Source organism: Pteronotus mesoamericanus, unplaced genomic scaffold (genome assembly GCF_021234165.1).
Source record: "Pteronotus mesoamericanus isolate MK-2021 breed Mesoamerican mustached bat unplaced genomic scaffold, CSHL_Meso_final contig_32, whole genome shotgun sequence".
In the NCBI taxonomy this organism is placed as follows: domain Eukaryota; kingdom Metazoa; phylum Chordata; class Mammalia; order Chiroptera; family Mormoopidae; genus Pteronotus; species Pteronotus mesoamericanus.
In genome coordinates, this window is record NW_026555134.1 from 7,712,124 (window position 1) to 7,728,862 (window position 16,739).

The following is a 16,739-nucleotide window of genomic DNA, read 5'->3' on the forward strand; positions in this document are numbered from 1 at the left end:
ACATTCTCCGTCTGTAAAATATCTAAATAGGTACCCAGGATGAAAGGCTGATTGACTTACCATGTTCTTTTTTAAGTGCAGATGTGTTACTAAGTAGTAGTACCCTCTCCCCATCCCTGCCTCTTATTATTCCATCAGCCTCTTTGCATAAACTCAGGGCTACTAGGGATGGAGAAGCACACTCTACTGTTAGCAGATATTTGTTGAGCATTTAAAATATGAAAAAAATCTTATAAAATTATGGTCTAAAATAAACTGTGTTGAATTAAGTAACTGAAAAATGAACATTAGCCAGCTAGATGATTTTAAGAAACCTAGTGGTAGTAGTTTATAATGGTCAACCCATACAGCTCTTGGTATTAAACATTGGTGTAGCATTTACTAGTATTTTCATTAATGTCTGCCATTGAGAGGTGCTGAGTTTTGATTTCTTCATGTATAAATTGGGCCCTATTTAACAAACTAATGATGGTGAATTTGAGAAGGCTTAGCACACGGTAGTCAATGTTTGGTCCCAATCCCCTGAATTGCAAAGAAGTGTAATCAAGGAACCTAATCAGTGAGCCATACACTGTGCACACTTTAAGGTTGTATCCACATTCTGTTTTCAAACTATGTTGACTTTTATGGTCACCATGATTCTAATAATGTTGAAATTATTAATAGTAACACCTATGGAAAGGAACATCTGAAATACCTTCTGACATGAGGGTGGCCTGAGGGCGAGCGGGGACTGCGACCCCTTTGGTTGACAGCCTGCACCATCAGCCGTCCAGTGCAACTGACGCGGCCCTGCCAGAGACATCGGGAAAAGAAATTATTTGCTCTGCAAAAATAACTGTTAAGCACTATCTGTTTATACTCCTATTCTCCATAAGACATTATTAACAAATCAATATGCAATATTTGTCATGACACCAGCCCTCTCAGAAATACACTTTTTGTAAGTTAAATAAGCTTTACTTCTTTAAAATCAGGAGTAGTATTTAAAATGACAGCCCTCATTGAATTAATTGTAATCTGCTAAGTCTCCCTAATGAAGTTGAGTTGTAAAATGTAGTAGCAGGACATTACTGTCTTGTGATGATTCCATTTTCATGGTCAAATAGCCACTGGTTGTATCTAATTTCGAAATCAAACTAGATGATTTTAGTTCTCTGTTAGATCTTTTCAGTAATATACTTATTCAATGTTAGTGGCATCCCTTCCAAAAGCCATATATGGAAAGAGATGCCAGCATGACAGCGAGCATAATGAAGTAAGTGTGCACGCGGTGACACGGGGAACGTGACGCATGTAGGGTGCCATGTCTGCACGGAATGAACACATTTGAGATTTAAAGACCAGAGGCAGTTGCGTACCAAAAATACGTGGGCCCTGTGATAAGGGCCTATCTAATGAAAAGCTATATTTTCTCTCTGAAATTTGCCAGTTGCAAAGTTGATAAACACTGTGATATGCGGTTAGACAAAAGTAATATTTACAAGACCCAGGTGACATGAATAAATCACCCATTGTTACTTTGGCCTTTTGTGTTAGCCCCTTCTGTTTTTTTCCCCTCACTATTATAAGCAGAGTAGCAAATTGGATGATTTTCTCCTGTACCTTCTCCTCTCATCTCCCAGGAGAATGAGCGGATGTACTTACAAATTCTGGCAATGGCTGAAGGGGAACAGGAAGGAAGGAAAAATGAGAAGCAGATTTATTATTGATTAGACTTAGGCAATTCTAGCTCAAGGTTGAAGAGCAGCCCCCATGTGCATTCATAGTCCAAATAAAATTTACCATTGACTTCTAATTTCATTCCAACTTGCCAGTATAGACAGGTAGCAGCGACAGGAGGTGGTCTGTGTATTTTGAAGAACTGCTTTCTGAATTTCAACTGAGAGTGGGCTGGAATGAGGGAGAGGACACTGGTAGAGGGAACACAGAGGAAAAACCCCATAGCAGGATTCAACGAGGGGCAGGAACCCAGTCAACGGAGCTCTCCGGTCCTCCCGGAGCCTGGACTTGTGGAGGGCCGTAACCACGCAGAAGAGGCGCAGGCGCACAGGAATGTAGTAATACAGACAGGAGGGGGACTGGGAATCACCAACCAGAAAGAGGTGGTCGTAAGAAACTCTCTCAAGCAGTCTTTATACAATTAGATACGTAAATTTCTCTAGCATTCACAATATTTGCTGTCAATGTCACAGTTAAAACACTGCGTGAAGTGTGACATTATGAAGAGGCAATTATTTCTAATTTAGATTAAGTGCAGCTGAAGTTCAGGTCACATCATATAACTTCTCATATGGCGAGTTCTCGGCAAACCCTTATGATTCCCTAAAGGTTTGAGGGTTTCCTTGAAGTCTGAAAAATAATTTCATCTAACCCTTCCAAATCTATATTTGCTATAAAAAGTCTAGATGTGACTTGCTTAGAAGACATCCATTATAAACTACCCACTGACACGTTGTAGTAGATACTTTAACAAATGAACATCTAAGGGCCACGATTCTCTGTGGAGCTTGAGGACAAGGAAGGCAGTGCATGTTTTGTTTTATACAAATACTTTCAACTGTACCGATATATGGGATATGGCTTCCTTACTATTTGCTTTGCTGCTTCAAAAAATAATTTTAATTTGGATAGATTTGTATAATTTACATAGATTTTTTTTCCCCTTATGGTTTAAAGCTCAGAGGATCCATAAGGAAAGTCAACATTAACTAATCATTTATGTAGTTAGAAAAAGTTACAACTTAAAGTACATAAATCTTTAACCTTGAATTTGGGAAAGCTAGTATTGGTTGCTTAAAAAAAACTCTCTAACCTGGATTTGGGTGTTGAACTTACTAAAAATTTGACGAAATCACTCAATTAATTTAAGCCTTTGTTTCTTCTTCTGTAAAAACTGGGGTCTGGCTCATGAGAACCTTGTAAAGATTGAATGATACAACCTAAGATGATATTATAAATATCAAATGGTATGGTAGTCCCCCCTTATCCACAGGGGATACATTCCAAGACCCCCAATGGAGGCCCCAAACCTTGGATAGTACCAAGCTCTATACATGCTGTGGTTTTTCCTTATACCTATAGTAAAGTTTAATTTATAAATTAGGAATAGAAAGAGATTAATACAACAATAACTAGTAACAAAACAATGGTTATAACAATGTACTATAATAATGGTCTCTCAAAATATCTTACTGTATTGTACATACAGCACATGCTGGACAAAGGGAAGCTGGACAGAGGGATGGTTCAAGTCCCAGGTAGGACAGAGTGGGACATCACATTACTCAGTACATGATTTAAAGCTTATGAGTTGTTTATTTCTGGAATTTTCCATTCAATATTTTTGGACCACAGTAATTGAAATTTTGGAAACTGTGGATAAGGGAGACTGCTGTGCCCGCTCTCATAAATTACTGTAAAGAAATCCGCCACTGCGAGTATTGTGTCCCTGCTGTGGGGCTGAGACGTTGTGGGTGCCTGGACGTGCATTGAGGTGATCTTCAGGGGCTTCAGCAGCTTGGCTGGCCCCAGGCAGATTTCCCAAGTGGATGTACTTTGCTTAAGGTATGCTCTTACTTCCTGCTTTTGGATTCTTTCAAACGCCTCTTTTAACGAATGCCTCCCCTGCCCCTCAGCGCTCGCGGGGCTGGGGTGAGGCCCAGACCCCTGCGTAAGACGCTCCCTAGCTCTGGAGTCAGTCTGGGTGTGCAAACCAGCCCTATCCTTTATAGTTGAGTGACTTCGTGCAGGTAACTTAACTAAGTAAGTTTGTCTGTAAAATGGAACCATGTAGGTAATCCCTCATGGGTCCTTATGAAGAATAAATGAGTTACTACTAGGCACAAAATACTTGTTTTGTGTATAGTCAGTGCTCAGGATGTTAAATTATTATGACACTGACTATAGATATAATAAAAAGTCAATGGTTATGGAGCCATCCCTTAGAATTGTTTTGTTAAATACCATTTTTTCTCCATGTAATGGAGTTTTTTTCCTCTCTTGGTCTCCTTCCTTCCCTCTCTCCCTCCCTCCCTCTCTCTCTTTTTCTTTCTTACTAGCATGTATTTACTCCAAAAGAAAAAGAAAAACAACAACAGCAGCAGCAGCAGCATACCCCTAGCACAGGGGGCAGAATATGTGGAGTGTAGATCGACTTTTTTACCTTTTATTGGTGCCTGAAAGGTGCCAAGCACACAGCATACTCAAGGTATTTGTGTGATGGCTCCATTTGAGTTATAAGATGAAAGACACTCTCCTCCACTCTAACCATTTGACTGTTCTTAGGTAAGCCCTGCCTCCTCTCCTCTATTCAAAAAAAAAAAAAAAAAAAAAAAAGTAAACAGGCTGGCATACTACTCCAAACATTACACATTTCTACAATGTTTTCAAGATTTTCATTGCTACTTCTTAGAACCATATACACAAATACTGCCACAGATATTTCCTTAGCTTCCCAAATTTAAGAAAAGGGAATGTGTTAACCATGTGTAGTCTTTCTACTCCTGCATCATTCTTCACTTCTGAACATAAAGGGGAAAGGTATGGCCTTTGGGAGCAGAATTATTAGTTTGATAATGCAGTATTGGTTAACTACAGGGTGAGGTAAGAGTAGGTTTATAGTTGTGAGTACACGAAACAGTTTATTCTTATGAATTATTTTCATATGAATAACTGTAAATCTGCTTCTGCCTACCTCTGTATGTTACTAATCAATACATGACTAGAAACATTTAAAAAGCATCCAAACTAACAAGTCTATAATTTTGACATTTTAATTTGAAAAAAATCCAGAATTCAGTGAAGCACTTTTGAAAAGATGCCTTCAATGTGCCCAATTGAAAGTTCAGGTTTTTAGGCCTGACTGTTTCACTTACGAAGATCATACAATATCAGCATTAAATAATTTCAGTCATACTAATGTGCCAGTTAACCCTAGTAACTGCCTCTGGTGCACACGAATGCAGTTGCATTCGCTGTTGACTTTCTCACTTCTTTCTGCTTTATTATTCACATGTGAATTAATAATGGAAGTGAATTTTTAAAGTGAAGCTTGAAATGAACCAGGCAACCTTATAATGCTAAAACAAAACACAATCAACAAACTATCGTTCTAAATTTAACTCAGCTGTGTGTTACTTTTCTATTCCAAACAAATTCACAGAGTTTAAAGCTATAGTACAAGTAATAAGTTTGAATTTTTAAAGATATTCTGTATTAAACATCCAGCTTGTAAAGATTATTTGATGCTCTGGGCAAGGCCAGTTATTTGTATAATATGGAAATAACATTTATATTTCCTAGTTTATGCAGTTTCACTTGTGGCACACAGATCTTTTTGAAGCTTGCCACTTGTATACATACTGCAATTTTAGGAAACATCAAACTTGCAAAACAAGTCCAAAATCTAAGTGCAATACAGAGTAACTTAGCAACACAACAAAACAAAGTAAAACATTCGTGTTTAGATTTAGTTCTGTCTTAAAGATAGGATTACAGTCTAAAATAAATTGTATTTGTGATCCTCATTTTGGCATTACGTTTGGTGTAAGACTGCACAATCACTCATTATTTCACTAAACTATGTGACTGCGTGGTCTCCCATGAATTGCCTGAGCGGCACACAGTGAGTGTGATACACACAGTCCAGTGTGTGTTAGAGCTGTGTGTTCTGTCCCAAGTTGAATTTGGATGTAGTCAGCCATTCCTAACGCATCGCTGATTCCCCAAAGACTAGCCCAGGTGGAAAAATATTCTATAAAATATTCTGATGAACTGCAGTGTTTTCCTCCTCCTGTGGGTCTCACCCTTTCCCTTCTGGCGGCTTTCTGCCCTTATCTGCCGCTGCGCAGGAAGGCCCTGCTCCCTGTGTTTCTTTACTGACCCCGTTTCCCGCTGCCGCCCTTCCCGCTGCCCTTCGCCGTCTCACACCACGCAGGCTGCAGTACGCCAGAAAAAACAGGTGTAGTTGTCTCCTTTTCAAACCCCAAACTTCTGAAATGTGAAAAAAAATGTGAGCGAACCCAGGGCATCAAGGAAGTAGGGTGTCGTCTCCGGTTATCTGCCAACTGCGTGTTATGCTTCTGGGGTTAATATATCTTGAAAAATACAGTTTTTACTTTTGAAATTTTTTCCAGAGCCTATTATGTTATAATTTGCAAATTAAAACATGATTTGAAAGAAGCATAAGAATGACCAAGTGTTTTCATATACAGTCACAGACATCGTAAAGTGGAGGTTGTGACACTAGTAAGCATTGCTGTTACAGTATCCCTAAGCCAACAGATGGTAACTAATACCAAGGATCAGGTAGAAAGTGGTTTGCCACTTGTCACGGCTTAAATGCCACTTTGTTTTTCTAATGGCAGTGAAGTTACATCCAGATTCAAGGTGATGACTCAGAACCCACATCGGGCATTTTTGGATGTGCCTGCTATTGAAGACCCTGAGGTAGAAAAGGGGTTTTACTGTCTAAAACAAATCAACCAGGCCACGTGCTCTAAAAATTGGAACAGCAACTAACTGCTACTAAGTGATATAAACATAAAATTCTCTTACAACAAGTTCAATTTCAGATCTCGATGCCCACTTTCAGGGTTTCCCTTAGATTCTCTTCCTGAGGCCCCTCCTATGCCTGCCTTTGCTCATTTAGGTAGAAAAGGAGATTTTTAGCCCCAGCCTCTTCAGAGAGAACAAGGGTGGATCTGTTACCCTTGAGAGACGGTGAGTATTCCAGGTATTAGGCACTTAGGTGCTGGTTCGCTGTGACCCCTGGGCCCTGTGACCTTCTGCTCCCTCGGAGCAGCCACAGCGCTCTTTGCTGAATCACAGGTGAGGTGGCGTGCTGTGTTGGAAGGGCTGGGCTTGTGGCTACCTGATGTAACCCGGTCCACTTCTTATTTCTCTGTCTTCTCTCCAAAGGGTGGTGGAGTCAGAGACCCAGAGAGGGTTAACCATGGGCTTATCCTGGGATTAGGTGAGCGGCAGAATTCACCGCGGCCCTTCCTGGGGTGAGCCCTTCCCTGGGCTCAGCTGCTGGGAGCAGCCTGCAGCCTCCCAGCTTCTTGGGTGGCTCCTCCAGCTGCGCTGTGGGCGGGGCCTGCGCTCCAGCCCGGGTTGGGGGGTGCCCCCGCCCCGCGGGAGCCCGCAGCTGTGGCGCCGGTGGCACAGCCGCATCTGCCGCCTCACTCCTTTCCCATGGGGCGGTAAAAAGGAAAAGCCAGGAGGTCAGAGGACCACACACCAGCAACGTTTTGGGTAGCAGGTCCGTCCCAGATTGTCTTGCTCACTCTCTCACGGTTCTGTGGGCGTGGGCTACCCAGCAACAGAGCTGGCCCTTTATGTCCTGGCTCCACAGGTGTCTGCCAGCTGTGCGGCGGCTGCTGCTCTCAGACAGGGTCGCTCGTGTCTTTGAAATAAAGTAACGACAGTAACTAGCATTTATAGAAAGCATAAGATGTACCAGGTAAACTGAGTGCTTTCCATGGATTGTTTAAATCCATATCATTATTATCATTTCACAGAAGAGGAAACAGGAACAGACAGGTTCAGGGAGTTGCTATAAAGGTCGCACGGGTCGGGAGCGGCAGAGCTGGAACTTCAGGTCTGCCTGCCGCTGAAGTTCACTCCCGCACGACACCTCCTGGGCTTTCCAGTGTCATCAGGATCGCTCTGCAGTTCTGGTCTGTGTTGCGGCACTTCATTCTTCCGATTTGTGACCCTTCCTCCTTGTCTGTGTTGACAAGGGGGATCTTCAGCAGCCCTCTTGCATCTAGTGACCCATCACGGCCTATAAATGGTTTATGTGCCCAAGACCACCAGCCCCCGGGGCTGGGCTGCTGTCTTCGCCCCTGCACACTGCCACTGGCCCCGAGCGGGGAGACCGTCTGCCTTAGAACTTGTCTTCATGTAGAAATTAGTATAATTTGAAGAAGACTAGAAGCAGACTCACAGTCACAGTTTTACATCTTTGTTATATTGTTCTATAAAATTGCCTACTCCAGTAACAGTTTAAAACATTTGCCAGGGAAAAATGCCTCGAAATCATCAGAAGGATCACAGTACTGGTAAGTGTTTAAGGAACACAGTTAATTCTGTCTCCGTAATATATCCCAGCCTTTCAAGGGGAAAGAGGAATAAAGACCCCAATGTGAAGAAATGTTTTGGATTTTCTTGAGGTCACTTTTAAATAGACAAAGAACTGAAAATTGAAACTTGTCAATATTCAAGGAAAGATACTGCAAATATAGTAAGGAAAAAAAAAAAACAAGTTCCACTTTAGTTCCCTCAAATATACCATACATGAACACAAATAAACATTAAAATGTAACTTTTTGGTAAATGTGATTTTGGCTATTTTTTCAAAGTGATGGTCATGTATTCATTGATTGAACAAAGCATCTTATTTACATTTCTGCAGGCTTTGTAAATTGTCACACATGGAGCTCTTCAGGTACACCACCATTTCTTGCTCATTTTTGTGTCCCATGTACCCAGCATAGTGCCTAAAATATATCAGATATTCAATAAAAAAGAATTCGCAGTCTTGGTAATGGAACCATGATACCCAGGTAGCTGCCTATTAAATTCTGTGTAGTCAGCTGATTAATCTCTGAAGTGATATTATTTATGTTTTAATTTATTTTGTTTACTGGCATTTTTTCTGTTTCAGGACTTTGTCTTTCCCACCCTGCAACTCCATCACCTATATAATGGGTGTGTATATTAGGCCCTCAATAATATTTATGCAAAGAATGTGTACCTGCTTCAGAATTATTCATATAGAAAAACTCCTGGTAAACCGTCATGAAAAACAGAATTTTTCTATCCCCCCAAAACCAAGATTGATGTAGAAATTGGGAAAATAGTTTCAAGTCAAAGAGGTATGATTGCACCTTTCGTTCCTCTGTTCAAATAAATGCCTGTTAGCACTCTACAGCGGACCCGCGAACAACGTGGAGGTTAGGGACGCTGACCCCAACAGTGGAAACTCTGCATACAACTTCCGACTCACCCAACACGGCTTCCTGTTGACTGCAAGCCTTACCGAGAACACAGTCAATTAGCACATATTTTGTGTGTTATCTGAATTATATACTGTATTCTTACAATACAGTAAGCTAGAAAAAAGAAAATGTTAAGAAAATCATAGGGAAGAGGAAATACACCTAACAGTATTTACTGATGAAAACCCATGCACAAGCGGGCCTGTGTAGTCCACACCTGTGTTGTTCAAGGGTCAGGTGTACACAGCTGAAGCAAGACCTGCGCCCTTCTTTACCTGAGGGTTTGCAGCCATAATCGTGTAGTTCCCATCATCATCTAGGGTGGAGGCCGTGGTGTGGAGAGAGCAGGTCCCGTCGGGATCTCTTTGAAAGCTATAGTGATCATTCTTTGGAGAGATCTGCTTTCCATCTTTAAACCAATAGATCTGTGAAAAGAAACAAAGATTAACAGTTAAGGCTGTATGTAATACCACTCTGTCTGGGGTGCTGATAAATAATAACTGTGCAGTCTGCAGAGCTGATCTGAGTGTTCACATTATAATGTTAACCAGAACATCTGAATAAGAAATTGATTTTTGAGTGAAAAAAGTAGATAATAAGCAAATATAATTCTATTTTAGTTTAAAAAAATTTTACACCCTCCTTTTATGTTTAAAAATATGTATGTAAGGTATTTATATTCATATATTATTTATATAGATGGATCTATATTGCATTTGACAGTAATTGTTTTTGCTCCTATTTTCAGAAGTAGTGAATTATAATGTATTACTGGTAAAGTGGACATAAAAATGTTATTTTAGAGAATAACAGACCCCTCTCTCTAATCGGTCGGCAGAACTGTGTTGGACAAAGAAGACAGGGTGGTGAGGAGGCAGGCAGCAGTTAAGGGTCGGTGGCGGTGGGACTCGGCTGCTTTTATTCTGGATCAAGGAGCATAAGATCAACCGTTGAAGGTTTGCCTGCTCTTCCCATTATGTTAAAGAAAACACAGTAGTATTTAAATGTAATAATTTTCAAATCATATTTAAACTTGGGTTGATAGCGGTAAAGTAAAAATGAATCTTGACACAATAAAAATATTTTTAAATGGTCAAAGACCTTTTCCATACATCTTCCTTCCCTTTAAACAAGATCGCTGGCCAATATACCTCTCATGATTTAGTTACTATTTTTTATTTAGTTTCTGAACTATGCCGTTGAAAGACAGGGCCACCATCATGACTCATGAATCGCAGTGCCAGCAGCCTAATCGGGCTGAGATGCTGAATTAAAGCCTGCTCTAACCCACCTGCAGACTTAGCGCGAGGGGAGAAATCTCCCTGTTTTAAGCCACAACAAGTTCTTTGTTGTCAGTTTTGTTCCTTGCAACCAAGAGCATTCCTAATTGATTCCTATCAGAAAAAAACCTACTTTAGAACCATTAGTCTTTAAAATGAATTTTTCCTTAATATGAATCAATATGCAGATGGAGTCCACAACTGGTATTCAAGTTCAACTCCCTGTCAAAGACTTTGAATCTAAAAAATCTTTTTGAAATATGTTTCTCAGGTAAGAAAAGGCCTGAAACTTGCATCACTAAATAAGTGCATGAATGGTCAGGGTCTGAGTGCTCTAACTTTCCTACCTCAGTTTTTTTTTATTAGTTCCTAATTTACCAAAATTATATTTTTAATCTCTAAAATTTTAATTTTTAGAACCTAAAAATTAATCACCTAGACTAAACTTTTACTTCTAATAATTAAATTATACAAAGCATGATACTTCATAATTATTATATTCTTGGTGGTTTCATGGTGGCTGAGAGAACAAAGAAGCTGTGATTAGTGTGCAGTTCTTTTGTTTGCATTCTGCTACTATGCCAGTTCTTCAAATCATTTCTTCTTCCCTTTAATCATGTTTTTCACCTCCATTATACTTGGAATACAACTTTCAAATGAAATTTAAGAAACAGTTCCCACATTTTACCAAGACTGCTAATGGGGGTGGGGGGGCAAGAAATGAAAACGGTGTGAGTTAGAAATTCTTTCCAGTCTCCTCATGTCTCAGAACAAGCATGTCAAGTGCATAATAAAAAAGGGTATATTTTTAAAAATATAGTGAATGTTCCACACTTTAATAATTTATATATCATGCAGAAAAAACAGTTCTTCAATGAACTGGGCGTGTGGAGAGAGAAAAAGAGCAGCAGTGAGGCAAGGAGGGAGGAGGAGGAAGTGTGAGGAAGCCTAATAAAAAGCTCTAAAAAAAACTAATACTCTTAAAGCTGTGAAACATTTAAACTTGTACTAGAAAAAAGTTATACTATGAACAACAGCCCATCCTCAAGCTGATATACGGAATAATCTTAGAAATATATCAGTGATCCTAAGCCTTGAATAAGACTTAAAATAACGTGGCATCTTTTGGTGAAGTTCAAGATACAATTTCTTGTTAGAGTTTCATTCATAGGCTGCAAGTTTATTTTTAATACATGTGCTCAGTATCATGTTTGTGCATACACAGCAATTATCCAAGTTATGTCAAGAATATAATAAAGGCATTTTTCTCTAATAACGGTTTATTTAAACGTCTCCTTTTATTAGGGGGAGGATATGGGTTTGAAGATTTCAGGCATTCCCCACCCTCTGTTTCTCTGACCATGGGGCTGGAATTTGGTTTTAGGGAAAGACTATGGTGGTGGTAAAACTTACCTCAGTGAGAAAGCAGACCGGCCCGGACCGACACACACAGTGTCGGGAACCGCTCTGCCGCCGTCCCCCTCCCATCCGACTGACTCATTTCGGCCCCTTTCCACCGCTGTTACGCTTTTAATTTCAGAATGCACTTTTCACTTCTGTATGCTTCTTCTATATATTTGCCCTGTCTTTGGTATTGTCATGTTCTTTTTTTAAACTTTGTATTTCTTTAAAAATTTCTTCTACCAGAAACCTAAAGATTTCAGTCATCCTGGACTGTTTCCTATTAATTTCTCAGCTTTTGGCTCTATATCATGTGATAGATAGTGTAAATCTGAAGTTTCAGTTTCTCATGGGTGTTTCTTTTTATTCTTTGCTCTCAAGTTTTAGGAGAAAGTGTAATCCTGTTACTGCTTTGCTGGGCTACTGAGTTATTCCAGCCTCCCTTTAAAGAGAGGGCAACTCTTTACCCCCATATCTGAAGGGAGAGGCCCAGCTAGGTCAGCGTCGTCCACCTGAGAGCCAGATGTTCCTGTGATTATCCTTTCTCAATAGTATTCTCCCGCCCCCTGCCCCCCGCCCACACTTTGTAAGTATAGGAAGTTTTGGTTTTGTAGATTAAAGATCCGAAGTTTTTATAATTAGTGGTAAGCATACCTCCTGTGTGGTACAGAGCATTGGGTTCATGTTCCAGCCTAGCCACTCGTCAGCTCTCTCCCTTGGGAGTGTAAATTAACCTCACTGAGCTTAGGGTAGTCATTTGCAATTTGGGAGTAACAACGATGACATCACATGAGTAAATGATGTAGGTGTATGAAAAGTTCCTTGTCAGTAATTCAGTTTCTGTTTCTGTTCTGCTCTATTCTATTCTGCAAACCCAAACTACACCCCTGTTCTACCCTTATTGATTTCCAGTGCCTCCTGAAGTCGGCCTTGAACATACAGTACTTCATATAGTTTACATCATGGGTATTTAGTTTGTATCTCTTTCTCCTAACATACTTGTTGTATTTTGGAAGCTAAACTCTTCCTCAGAAAATAGGAGTCTTAAAAAGCCATGTTTTCAGCTCACCTTTGGCTTTGGATTCCCAGTCACTTTGCATGTGAAAGTTACAGGCATGCCCTCAAAGATCTTGTAGTGTTTTAGCTTCATCTCAAAGAACGGTGCCATTCCATTTTCCACAGGCACGTCCCCATATTGAACTTCATCACCTGATTCATCCACAGGAGACCTTTCTAGCCTGTACTCGATTTCACTGATGAGCCTCTGTTCGCAGCTGGAGACTTTGTATTCCTGTATCAAACAGAGCAAGATCATGTTAACAGCCTCAGTCCTTTGTGGTACAGAACGTCATGAGTCATACTCCCCTCTCCAACAGGGCACTTAGAAGACAGCGATATTTTCACCCCATAGCCTAACAACAATCTGAGCCCACTTCAGTTCCATATGAAACAAAAAAAATCTGGAAGTATAGATGGTATTTCAAATTATCTTCATCAACCCCCCCGCCCCTCCCCCAAAATTATGAAGTTGAATTTCTCTGTTCTTTTGGGCGGATGCAGACAGAAAAGGCAACGGCTATATTTTCCTAAACTGTTCATAAAAATAAAGCACGTGGAACATTGGTTTCTTTCTGGAGGGTAAAAGCTGATGCAGGGTGGTGCCTGTCTCCAGAAGGGTAATACCAGCACATGTGGCGAGCAGCTGCAGTATTACACAGCATTTTATCAAACAAATAATGGGGGAAAAATGGCACCATGTTTGTTTGTTTGTTTTCGCTCAACCCTCAGCCACATAGCCTCTGGACCTTCCCTCAGCTCTGCAGCTATTAGGAACTATTTCCCATGCTCTTTAAAAGAAAAATAGGATCAGCAGTCCAATAAAAATATTGGCTAAAAAAGCAAAAGCAAAGCAAAGACCCCATTGTCATCCTACGGTGATTAAGGTGGATGCTACAGTTGCTAGCTTACAAAGAAAAATACAGCGAAGACAAGGCAGCCCGTTATAAAATGTTAATAAAAGACTGTTTTACCTAGGCTTCCTCTTAAAGAAGTCACTCAACCCTTGAAAAGTTTGTTGGCTTGAGAAAAGAAATGCAACACTATGACTAAAACTGCAAAAAATGCACAGGTTGTTTTGTTTTGTCTAATCACTATCAATTTAATTAGTTTTAAGAATTTGTGCTTTTTCCAAGAAAGGTATAACAATGAGAAAATTTTCACAATTTAAAGTTCAAGTATCCACTAATGACAATCAAATTCAAGCTTGTAATAAATGACAAGAAAAATCACATCACAGTAATTTTATTCATCTGGTATTAAAGTAGACACTGTCACAATATTTATAATTTATATATGGCAGTAAAGATAGATATGCAGGTAAACAAGGATGCATAAGGAAATAGACACAGTGAAAGACTGGAAAGAAAAGAAAGGTGAAAAGCTTAACCTTTTGACCATCCAGAGGACTCCCTACAGAAGCATGAGGAGACTCAATTTCCTGTAATGGTAGAAAAAAAAGGAGTGAAGACTAATAATAGAAATAATAAGAATCTAGCAAGCTTGCTCATTTTCTTTAAGTAAGATTTTTGGTGGCAGCTATATTTAACACTGAAAAACTTTCAGATCCATTTCTCAATAGACAAGAGAAAAAGTTTACTTGATCCTTTAAATTTGTTTTAAAAAACTTTCTCTACTATGGAGGCTACATCTGGAAACCACACAGGAGCAGTGGGGATTGCAAATGGCTGACATCGAATCCATGAAGTGACTTTTTTTAGTGCTAGCAGGAGAACAAAAATAGCATTTTAGGTTTTCTGCTGATTAGTGATTTACAACTATATAAGTGAAGGAAAATAAAGTTTTTTCCATGCATAGATATTTTACTTTGGCTAGATATTAAAAATGTAACTGGAAATAGTCAGTAGCTATTTCAAACAATTTCAGGGAAAATAAATTATTCCCACAAAACTCTTTTGCATGAAAGCACAGGACAGAAAAAAACAGAAAGATACTTGAAAGGAAAGTAAACTGATCAGTAAGAAGGTAAACAGAACAGATACCACTGAAATAACTCTATCCGCCATTTAACACAATGTCTGGCACAGAGTATGTGCTCAACAAATATTAATAAAATAATGCTCTTTGACCTGCCCTCTACCTTCCACAGAACTGATCCCCAAAACAGTGTCCATGAAGAGCATGGGGAGAGGAGACATAGTAATTGTTATTTCTCTAAGAAGCCCAGAGCAACGTGGTACCTGATTAGCTGTTTCCTCTTCTGGCTCCTGAATATTAAAGACAGTTGCACTGTCAGCACCTAGTAACCGACGAGCCATTCTCTCTTCATATGTTAACCTCTAAACAAAGCAAATCGCACAAAATGCAAAATTAGAAAAATCACAATTATAGATTTTCTCACGAAAAAGAACTGTAAAAACCCAAACAAACAAGTGTTGCTGTTTTCTGTTACTACGTCTCTCTGCACCTTAGACACCTGTGTATAAAAGGAGCCTGCTTCTGTCCTCCGCTTCCGTTGTCCCACCTCTTGCGTCCCCTTCTGGTCCCAATGGCCCAGTCTGGGAGATGGGGTAACGAGTCTTGAAAGCCATTAACTGATAGAACACAAATTTATGGTGAGTCAAATAAGCAACAAGGCAGAACCGCATAGAAAATGTGTCATAAACTTCCTGAACATATGTTTAGACCAGCTGGCAGTGACGGTTCTCTCTGCGTTGGGGTCTCTCCTCTAAGAGCATTTTTCTAAGCTGCTGTGTACCCTAGGTGAACGTAGGCAGATAGTCAAACCGCAGCTCTTGAACATCTTGGTTCTCGAACATCATGGTTCTCAAACAATTCGGTTCTGGACTAAGTTGTTCATGGAAAAAATGTCTTGGTTGTCTAACAAAGCTTTGGGTTTTGATTCTCTACCCAACAGCCTTTCATGCCATACCTGCATGATCAGTCATGTATCTCAGGCGACAGACAAAGGAGATTTGGTTTTTGAACAGATCACTTCTTGCAGTTTTCCAGAACGAATTAAGTTTGAGAACTGAGATTCCACTGATCCATAAAAAATGACTGCACATGGCTGAGTTAGCAAAAGAAGTATGAAAGATACTTCTTCATGCAAACCTCCATGATCTACTCAGAGGAAGACAGCTTGCCTATCAAGCAAAGAAAGTAGTAATGCATTTGCATCTAGCAACCAGTGCTTTTGGATTTGGCCAAAACCATTTTGCTAGGCCATTCCTATACAAAAGAAATGCGAACATTTTTATTCTGTGTATTAGGTTGATTTCTGCTCTTGAGTGTTGGTTCAACATGCCTTAGGTTATAGGTCTGAGGTGAAATTTAGGGGACCATTTGCCCCATTAGAGGCATTTTACAATAATTAGTAAGGCAGAAATCTAAAAAAAAAAAAAAAAAAAAAAACAGAAATTTTTTCAGATAAACTTCCAAACTTCTGAATATAGAAACAAATTCTATTGGAAACTCTCTAATCAGAAAAATATGTTGGGTAAATTTGCAATTTCCAGTAATTGCTGGTTCCAGTCCCAGTTGAAACCAGGAATCGAAACAAGTCGAGTGCCAAATGACAAACAGTCCTGAGGTTCAAATTATTTCATTTAATAAAGAACGGGGAGAGGTGTTTGGTGCATGGAGTGTCTCAGTCCAGAATGTTATTATTTAAATTCATTTTCTCATGTTTCTTAAAAACATCATTTAATTTTCAAAGAGAGTTTTAATGCCTGCTCCCTTAAAAGCACCCCGCATGTCTTTTCATGGAACTGGACCCACACTAGAGGGAGGACTGGAGTAATTTCCACTCTGTTCCTTATGAACAAAAATAACCACTTGGTATCTAGTCCTTCACCAGGATGCACCTGCACCTTTAGTAGCCAGATTTGCTCCACAGTTTTGTTTCTAAGCACAATGCTACGTGGATGCATAAGCCCTGTCTTTGGAAGCCAAAATGAAGTAACAATAACATGCAACAGTAGGAAAAAGTTATCTGAGGGTCCTGTTTTCTAAAAGGGAAACCTTACTTTTATTG

General features: G+C 39.8%; 1 protein-coding gene across 4 annotated transcripts in view; it reads right to left on the bottom strand.

Annotated features, from left to right (window-relative positions):
* The window catches only part of PALLD (palladin, cytoskeletal associated protein), a 348,613-nt gene that overhangs the window by 7,953 nt on the left and 323,921 nt on the right, over positions 1-16,739 (bottom strand). For 3 of the 4 annotated variants that reach the window (XM_054576069.1, XM_054576072.1, XM_054576071.1), the window contains 5 exons: positions 14,944-15,042; positions 14,133-14,183; positions 12,756-12,977; positions 9,281-9,430; positions 698-792 (listed from right to left, as the gene is read on the bottom strand). In XM_054576069.1, coding sequence (XP_054432044.1) covers positions 698-792; positions 9,281-9,430; positions 12,756-12,977; positions 14,133-14,183; positions 14,944-15,042 — 617 coding nt within the window. The remainder of the gene's footprint in view (positions 1-697; positions 793-9,280; positions 9,431-12,755; positions 12,978-14,132; positions 14,184-14,943; positions 15,043-16,739) is intronic. The other variant, XM_054576070.1, reaches the window with a different exon arrangement.